Source organism: Perna viridis, chromosome 1 (genome assembly GCF_037379345.1).
Source record: "Perna viridis isolate PV_CMFRI_1.1 ecotype Kerala chromosome 1, ASM3737934v1, whole genome shotgun sequence".
In the NCBI taxonomy this organism is placed as follows: domain Eukaryota; kingdom Metazoa; phylum Mollusca; class Bivalvia; order Mytilida; family Mytilidae; genus Perna; species Perna viridis.
This window is the reverse complement of record NC_142445.1, coordinates 26,033,853-26,043,583: the sequence shown is the minus strand read 5'-3', so window position 1 is coordinate 26,043,583 and position 9,731 is coordinate 26,033,853. Positions and strand designations below refer to the sequence as shown.

The 9,731-nt window shown below is 35.1% G+C and overlaps 1 protein-coding gene across 1 annotated transcript; it reads right to left on the bottom strand.

Moving 5' to 3' along the window:
• Positions 1-2,944: 2,944 nt before the first annotated feature.
• Positions 2,945-9,325, bottom strand: LOC148627969 (uncharacterized). The gene is made up of 4 exons (XM_088582499.1): positions 9,162-9,325; positions 7,076-7,156; positions 4,672-4,778; positions 2,945-3,691 (listed from the first exon to the last, which is right to left on the bottom strand). The coding sequence occupies exons 1-4, from the start codon at positions 9,226-9,228 to the stop codon at positions 3,473-3,475; spliced, it is 474 nt and encodes a 157-aa protein (XP_088438625.1). The 5' UTR covers positions 9,229-9,325; the 3' UTR covers positions 2,945-3,472.
• Positions 9,326-9,731: the final 406 nt, after the last annotated feature.

Below are 9,731 nucleotides of genomic sequence, written 5' to 3'. Positions count from 1 at the left end.
TAAAAAAAGTGATTAGTGGTTTCAATTTCGCCACAAGTACAAGTAGGTGAATTGACAAGATTTTTAAAAAATAATTGGGAATTAAGGGCGCTAGAATTCAATCGCAGTTGTGAATGTAGTATTTGTCCTAACCTTGTACCGGTATAATAGTAAGCTGGCACTTTATCATTTTGACTACGGATTAGGCGCTTAAAGATTGCAGTAGAATCTACTGACTTGGCATTTACATCTAATTCGTTCCACAGTTTTACCTGTTGAAGGTAAAAAATAGTCTGCGTAAAAATTAGTGCGAGTAAAAATGTTAGCGATATTATTTGCTTGTCTAGTACTATGATTGTGGTGATTTGCAATTGTATCAGGGAAATATCTGAAAGGTAATTGGGTGTTTTGTTATTTAACATTTTATGGAAAAGAACAAGTTTATGAGTTTACGACTGAAGGCCTAAGTTTCCCATTTAGTTTCTTCATAAAGTTTTTGTAAAGAAGTAAACTTGTTCCACCAGTTACAATTCTTGCTGCATCAATTTGAACATTTCCTAACTTATCTATCAAAGTTTGATTTTGAGTATCCCAAATGACATCGGTATATTCTAAAATGAGTCGAATGAAAGACATATATAACTTTTCCAAAGTAAACCCATCAAGAATCATTCTACAATTTTTTGGAACATTTAATCGGTTATACGCTTTTTTGATAAGGTAATCGGTATGATCATGTCAAGAACCGTTGTTCGAAATCATTAGACCAAGATGCTTATGGTCGTCTACAGACTGAATAGGCTGATTATTCAAATATAAAATTGGGTGAACAGGTTTGTTTTTCCGAGAAAAAGCAAGTCTCTGTTTTTCTGGCGTTGAAGTTAACTAACCGTTGTTTAGACCATTTATGAATTTTAACTAAGTCGTCATTAAGTATGGGGGCTGTGTCGTTAGGGGAATCGACTACCGGGAAGTATGGAGACTGTGTCGTTAGGGGAATCGACTACCAGGAAGTATGGAGGCTGTGTCGTTAGGGGAATCGACTACGAGGAAGAGACTGGTATCATCCGCAAATAATCTGATGTTTGCTTTTATATCAGTTACTATATCATTGATAAATAAGATAAATAACAGGGGACCAAGAATAGAACCCTGAGAAACTCCAACGCCAATGGGTAACCATTCCGAAGAAGAACCATCATTTACGACTACCTTTTGAGACCTTCCCTCTATATAATTCTTTAACCAATTTAGAAGATCGCCCTCAATCCCAGCCTGTTTTAATTTAAATAATAAACCCTTATGCCAGACCCTGTCCAAAGCTTTGCTAATACCGCAGAAGATCACTCTTAATTTCTTTGCCGCTGTCCAATGCTTGCCCAAATTCGTTGGTCATGCTTACTAATTGATTGACCGCGGAGTCTCTTTTAGTAAAACCCGATTGTTTATTAGTTATGATATTATTCTCAAGTAAATGATTGTGTACATGTTTATAAACCATGACCATGGAGATTACACTTAAGAGTGAAATAGGACGATAATTTTTAACATCATTGGCATTATTGATTTTAAATATGAGGGTTACATTAGCCCTTTTCCATTTGTTATTATATACTGCATTTTCTAGTGATAAATTAAAGAGTCTACACAGTGGATATATTAAGATTCCAGCTGATACTTTAAGCAGACGGGGGCTAATCAAATCTGGGCCAGATGACTTCGACGGATTTAATATTTGAAGAATATCTTCTACTTCTGATCCTGAAGAACTAAGTGGTCTAAACTGTTATTAAATAAATACGAATTAGAATTAGGAAGCTGAGCCTCAGTGTCATCAACGTTGGCCTGTGAAACAAAATATTTATTAAATTCGTTCGCTTTGGCGCATTCGTCAAAGATAAGATTATCACTGACTAAAAGCGGGAGAATGCAATTTTCATCACCTTTAATCCCTGTCAACTGTTTTGCAATTTTCCGCCGATTAGCAGTCGAGCAGTCTTCATTAACAAGCTTTTTTTTATTAAATCATTATTATAATCATCTCTTGCTTTACGTATTAGGGTATTCACATCGTTTCGTATTTTCCTAAATCTACCCCAGTGTGCATGTGTATGGAGACGTTTAGCTTTAGTATGAAGCCTATTTTTTCTCCTAATTTGTCGACGAATACGAGTTGTTAGCCAACGAGGACACCCTTACGAAATGTCACTATTCTATTTGGTATAGATTTATCAGCAGCAAGTAAAGTTGATTCGGTTATCTTATCTACTATCTCATCAATTTTATTACTATGAAATATTCGATCCAAATTATTTTCAGATAATAATCTATTGAATTCATTATAATCACCCCGGTCATATATCCATACTTTTCTTTTAAATCATGTGGGTTTTGATTTTGAAGCATTCAAAATACCAATAACTGGGCAGTGATAACGAGTTTGATCTAAAAGAGGTGGGCCTACACCGGTATATAAGCAGCTGTAAGCATGTTTAGTAATAATCAGATCAATACACGACGACGACAGTTCAGTGAAGCGAGTCGGCTCATCTATCCAAAAACTGGGTCAACAATTTTTTAACCTTCGTACATTTATTATCAAGTTGATTATCATTAAAATCCCCATTAATTAATATATAATCAATATGATTGTCATTTGAGGCCATCTCAAAAGATGTCTCCAAGTTAACCCATGTACCCTGGTTACTATTAGGGGGGTGTAAAATGTACCATACAGTATTTCTTGTTGATTTTCAGTTGGATCCAGATACACTCAAATTATTCAACTCTAGGTCGGGTCGTCTGACAGCATGTTAACTGTCCTTTACATAGACAATAACCCCTCCCCAAATTTCTCCGGGATCACGATCTTTACGAAAGGGTACCTGGTAATTTAATAACTTTACAGAGTCGTGAGAGTTGAGGGGGCTTTGACCTGCCTATAGAAGGTAGAAAGAAAGAAAAACCTCGTACAATTTGTTTATTGCAAAGAAAATGTCTATATAAGATTACTAATTAAATTAATATCATGAGTTCTTAAGCTTGATATAACTTCCGAGGTTATATTGGGATTTCTGACTTTTTTGAGGTATACTTTTTTTTGGTCAAATCAACTTTCATCATCCTGTATTGTACCAAAAATTAATCCTAGCTGAACTAGAAATATATTCAGAATAAATGTCCTAGATTAATAGGATGCTAAGAACATCATGATTTCTATGATCTACTAAAATTCTTCCATAAATGATTAAATGAATATACTGAAATTGTTATAAAAAAAAATACAACATCTGACATAGATGGCTTGAAATGGTCCATTCATAAATATTATAACCAAATCTACTTCATCTCAACCTTCTCTGTCTATAATACATTCAAAATAATACTTAAATACATAACTTAATCATATTCAAAGCATGTCACTCCCTCTTGTTAATGTACTTGATGCCCGTTCTGGTTACTAGGCATCAAGGTTATACGATTGTGTTCTTGTTCAGTGCTTGTGTTCATGTTTGTCGTTGCCATGACGTACCACCAGAACTGGTATATGAGCATGGTGGATGATGTAGTCGGATACACTTCCAAGGAATGTTCTTCGGATTGTTCCCATACCTCTTGTTCCTGAAACTATCATTGCAGCATTCTCCTCTTTTGCTACTTTAACAATGACCTCACCGGGGCTGCCACTGACACTCTTTACCTTACCCCCAATCTGAAAACCACAGAAAACAAAAACATGAAAGCTTCATAACCTTCTTTGGGTTGAAAAATTTTGAAAAGAGGATCCAGGCTATTATTTGCTCATTCTTTCCCGAAGTCTACACGAAATTATCAAAATTTTCAAACAAAAGGTGAGTCTGACCCCCAGAACCACCACTGGGTAAGGGTATAAAAGTGGCTGCAGCTGTCATGCTATATTATAAAGATACAAAAGACTTGATAGAGTGTTTTGTTCTTACAGCAGCTTCTCTATAGATACCCCATTGCAAACTGCAAGGTCAGGTGAAGTAAACATTACACGTAGCTACCACTGCTTAAAGTTCTACACCAAATTTCAAGCTTCAAAACGAGTAAGGGGAAAACAAATGTGACTACACTGACAACTGGTAAATAATAGCCTAAATTCTTTGTACAAATAATAAAGATAATGGTATGTCATTACGGTGATGTCAAGTTGTTTTAAAAATATCATGGTTGTCCTGTTGGTAAATCTATCCATTGCCTATGAAGATGACCTGGCTAAGATATTTCCTATTTTTGTTGCTAAGCATAATTCAATGCGTTTATTGCTACGTCAGCTATTAATTTCATTTGTTTGCACTGCATCTGTAACTAAATTCGGGATGCTGAAACCCGAAATGCATGCTTATTAGAGCTTCATCTGACAAGTGTTGTATTTACCAAAAACTTAAGACTAAGTTTTCATATTTACAGAGCAACTTAAAAGCATTCTTTTCTTTTGTTTTTTTTTAACATAATCTGCTTCATTTGACAGACCATTTAATATAATTGTATTCTGCTTCATTTGACTGACCATTAAATATAATAGTATTTTTTTCTTTATGTCCCAATTAATAGATGTTGACAATTGAAGGTCAGTATTGCAATAGACCACACATGCCAAAACCGTAATGTAAAAGACCCATTGATACCCTATCTTGTTCTCTTTCCCTATAAAAAAGAAATATTTACACCATGGTCTTTCATTTTCTGTCCCAATGTTTCCAGAAGTTTCTTAATTCGTTTTTCCTCCTCTTGCCACAAGTCTGTCAGTACGGTGACGTCTGCCATCACCATAGCTGTAAAAAATAATCGATTTTGTGTTCTTACTACATGCATAAATAATGTCCTCTATTCTAGAAACATACGAAAATTTCAACAAGGAAGTTCGCATGTACTTATTTTTAATTGGTAATTCTCAAATAAAAATCATACGGTTTTAACAATCCTCCACACAGACCCCTTCTTTTTACAAACGGTTGTAGAGATGCCTTAATTGAATCAATACAGTGGCGTGACCAGCGCGAACTCCACATTACACTACACATGAAACACACCTGGTCAATGTATTCCCATACCAAATGTTTAGTTAGTTTACACTGTACCACTAAGTTATCATGAGTGATATTTTCAACCATGATGAGCACATTACATTTGAGTTAACATTAGTTTTGAACCTCAATCAAAGAAACAAATATAAATGTTATGTTAAAACTTTTCGGTCAATGTATGCATGTTTAAAAAATGACAGTAAAACTTATTTTTATTTACAATATAGTTGGCAAAAAGGGGGTCCAATATTTGCCCACATTCGACAAAAATGTTTGTAACATTTTTAAATCAAAATTCTTACATTTCGCGCCACGTCCAATACGTATTCTATGTCCCGCCTTTCCATTGAAAAAAAAAAAACCAAAAGTATCTTAACCGTACGAAAGCCCATTGAGATCATATTCGTAGATTAAAAAAAACACTTCCGCGTAATGAAACTGAACTTAAACGTAACAACGCCAAACTTTCGCGAAATAAGGCGAAACTTGTGCGTAATAACGCAAAACGTTTGTCTTGTTTAAAGGAAGAAGAAAGCCTTTGATTTGTGCGCCTGTATTTCTTCACTTGGATTTTCTATTTTTTTCCCTAGAATTTTCAATTTTCCCTTTTTTATGTAGGAGGTCGAATGGAGATTCAAAACTGTTTTGTTCTTTATATATACATATATGAAGTAGTACTTATGTTTTATTTGGTCAAACGAAGTCATTTATGAAATTTTTATATCAAGAATGAAAATGAGACAAAAAAAAACAAACAAAAACATCATACAAAAAAGCAAAAAGAAAAAAAACAAACAAAACCAGAATATAGGAGTAACTATCATCTTTGGTGTGAAAAGTCATGACCCCTAAAATATCAACGACAACAGAAAAGTATTTCATTCCTTTTACTAAGCCAATCAGTGCTAGCTACCATTTTTTTCCAGGGCATACAAATTACCAAGCTGCCCTCCAATGATTGTATAAAGATCACCATGAAGCTTTATATCAAAAATTGCGGCCGCAAAATAGGTTCTTGCTTGTCATCGAATCAAAATACTTTCACTTTCAAGAAGTTTATTCATGACCATCATGGTAGAGAGGGAACTCACTGCTACCTACATTTCAACTAAATAATAGATATTTAAAAAAAAATCTTTGTCTCCATAATGCGTTTTCTTAATATATATAAAATATTTTGCGTTATTACGCGTACGGTTCGCGTTATAAAGCGAAAAAAAATTTTTTAGTCAACGAAAATGAGCTCAATGGGCTTTCGTATTACCGCACAATTAACAGAATACACAACACATTATTAAACATATTTCTCTGCTAAAATTAATTATACTTTAATTTCTGCCGACGACTTAATAAAACCTTATAAATATCAGCTTAAGAGCGCTTTAAGATGTACTTGAGATGGTCAATAAAATATATTTCTTTCTTTCACTGACAGAAAAAAAATAGATTTCCCCATTTTTCCAGATGTTTGCCGGAAAAGATGATGACAAATTCATATAATAAGAATACAGAATACGGTTGAGGTCGTCATGGTGTCAAGTAAACGGTGACCTTTCAGGTACGTACACCTATGGTCCAGTAAATTTTGCATAACAGCACCAAGGAAATGTATTGTTATGACAGGTCTCATTGACCATCATGTAGACCATTAATTCAACCCTAGTGGCTACTGTGACTACAATTTAAGAGAACGTACACATGACAGTTAATAACACTACTTCTAAATAGGACAACTGGCTTGAACTGCATTGAACCATCACCGTCACTTACATGTCACATGTTCAATTGATTATGTGAAGTCACGGGAATATGGATATTTCAAACTGCAATAAATATTCATTTTTTTTCTATCAAACCAAACACACTTCAAATCCCGCTTACGTAATAGGCTTCTAGAATGACTACACCAGAATACGTTTTTGTGTAAATAGGACGAAAAAAAAAATAATGTTTAGCAAAGCATAAAATAGACTACCTTTATGTTTTTATTTCAAATATAACATGAACTTCGTTAACGCATCAATAAACTTTAAATTCATACGTACGTGACTGTACAACAGTGTGATATTCTGGAACATGGACGAACACGACGTGGTCGTTTGGTTTATGTACATTTTTCATGAACCCTGAAATTGAAGAAAGACAACCGATCTGGAAACATGTTTACCGTAAATTAGTTAGGCAACATGGGTTGAGAAATTGGGAAACTTGATCACCTCGCAGGTCTACCATTTATGTATTGTTACGGAAAAAAACATCGTTTCATCTGACGAGTTGGGAGTTGACTTATTCTAGTTTTAACGGTCTTGTTATATTCAAAGAAGGTTTTCTTAATAGAACAAACCCACTTTCATCAAATATTGATAAAGTGGGTACTTCAAAGACCATTGCCCTTAAACGGATTGAGCAAACATTCAGGGTCCCAGAATCACTGAAGTACCCTGTTACATTCTTCCATTTTAATACATATTCTTGGCTGTACCATGCCTTATGCCCTGATTTAGATTATTGACAAATACAATGTTGACAGAATGAGCCTAGGTTTAAGACTGTTCCTTGTAAGATTGATTGATTGCTAGGGTTGCCCGAGCAGCAATATCTCAGTTATATTCAGGCGATGAACATGAAATAGACGACAAAATGAACATGAAACGATGATGACGACATGAAAAAAAGGGATGGGACACAAGGACAACAGGGTCGATAAATTTTGATTGCCACAAGATAAAAGGGAGGGATGGGTAGGGTCGGGCAATTTAGCCTCCTGTGGCGGAGTGCAATGGTTCCTACTCCTATCTAATACCACAGCAGGGTTCTTTAACGTGCGAGGAACGTGGCATCTTTTCCAACACGGTGCACCACTATGGTTTTCGGTCAGGTTTTTCCGTATTATAGCCTGACAACCCCAGCATGTAACACGCCAGGGGTACCCCATTCCACCACCTGGGGCACACATCCCAGTTGCTCTGTGGGCAGAGCACCTAGCCCCGGCTAGGTTTCTGAGCACTATTTAGTCGCCTTTTACGACAAGCTTAGCGCTGCTGCAGGCCTATTCATTTGACAACCGGAGCTGCACGGGGTGTTCCTTATAAGAATATAGAGAAGAAAACAATGTGTCTGATTCAATTGCCATTTATGGAAATACCCAAAATCAACCAGATCTTCACAGCCTTTGTAATCGATAATAATTAGTATCTGAAAATGGAAGTATTCGGACACTAGTTTCAGTATATATATAAATAACTTCATCAGAGCTTTGTTTAACGACCTCAAATCCAATTCAGCACATCAGATTTTGAAAATTATACCAATTATTGGTCATCCAGTACCAAGATCTGAAGCCATCAAGAGATTGTATCAGTAATTATTGATAAGCATTATGGCCGATGATGATTTTTTTGCTCTTGATTACTGGAACCGCAACTTCTACCAAATCGAGCGATGCGTAATGTTACAGCGACGCAGCAGAAAGAAGTATTTCAGCTAAAAATAGGACGTTAACCTGTGTTTGACCTTTTCACAAATCCGTGCATAGTTGTTATTAAACTATACAAATTTTAATCTGACATAAATATTGTACCCTTCATCAAAATTCCCTTTTTGTGTCTAATTTAAAGCCAAGACTATCTCAACTTAAAGTTCAAATAAAAATACTCCACTTGTTTATTTAACGATAATAAATTTTATCAATGACACACTCTGTGCATGTCTTGGTATAGAATATCCCAGTAATTCAATATCCAATTTCAACATGTCCAGTAACTAGACTTTATTGTTGAAAGAAGAAAAGTAGAGTGGGTTAAAGCATTACACATGCCGACAAAATAAAATGTCTTAAAAAAAGCAAAAAATAAACGGGCCCAGAAAGTTTACAAATATTAAAGGGCATAGTTCAAAAATGTTTCTTCTTCGAATTCACAACTAGCGATCCTGGCTGATTAAACAAAACCAAACCATAAAAATACAGAAAAAAAACATGTTTAACAAGTGATAAGTTCCAGATAAAACACAACAGTAACATCATATGATGTCTTAGAGTATGATGTCCACATCAGACATATGACAACTGACATGCAGAGAAAATCGAACATTTTAAACAAATTGATTTTTTCTCATTAATAATGAACTTACAGTCGAAGGCGAAGTCCGAATTGTCACTTCCATCCATAGCAATAACGACATTTCTTCCGTCTGTCATGATTGTTTTGAAATAAATAAGAAGTTTAACCCGAAAGTAGAAGCTAGTATTTTTACTGCGTCGACACCCACGTTTGCAATAAGAGGTCAAGGTAATGTGTACGAAGGGAGATAACCGGAGTGAACTGCAGGGCTAAATTTTGAGGAGCTCCTCGAATATTCACCGAACTATAAAATTCGGCTATAACTTTTTATTTCATTATTAAAAATCACAATGTGAATCTTTAACTGCCTGAAGAATTGAGCTTATTGGCGAATGAAATGTGTAGACGTATAAGGGGATGAAAGCGGGTATAAATGGGGAAATAAGAGATCGTGCAATCGATATTAATCGGCTAGTTGGGACCGGTGCAGAAGCCCATGGGACAACCACTTTTTTACATGTAGTCATCCATGTGACCTAAAAATTTTTCAAATCATTTTGCCCATGGGACATTTACTTTTGTAAAAAATATGCCAGAAAAATTCACAAATAAAATCTAATTACATGTAAATTTAAAAGCA

What these genes read in the sequence shown, in the direction of transcription:
- LOC148627969 (XM_088582499.1), bottom strand. Translation starts at nt 9,228, where the DNA reads ATGACAGACGGAAGAAATGTCGTTATTGCTATGGATGGAAGTGACAAT. An exon ending in TCACACTGTTGTACAGTCAC is followed by an intron (nt 4,779 to 7,075) that starts GTACGTATGAAT and finishes TATTTTTTACAG; the next exon opens with CTATGGTGATGGCAGACGTC. An exon ending in AGAAAATGAAAGACCATGGT is followed by an intron (nt 3,692 to 4,671) that starts GTAAATATTTCT and finishes TGTGGTTTTCAG; the next exon opens with ATTGGGGGTAAGGTAAAGAG.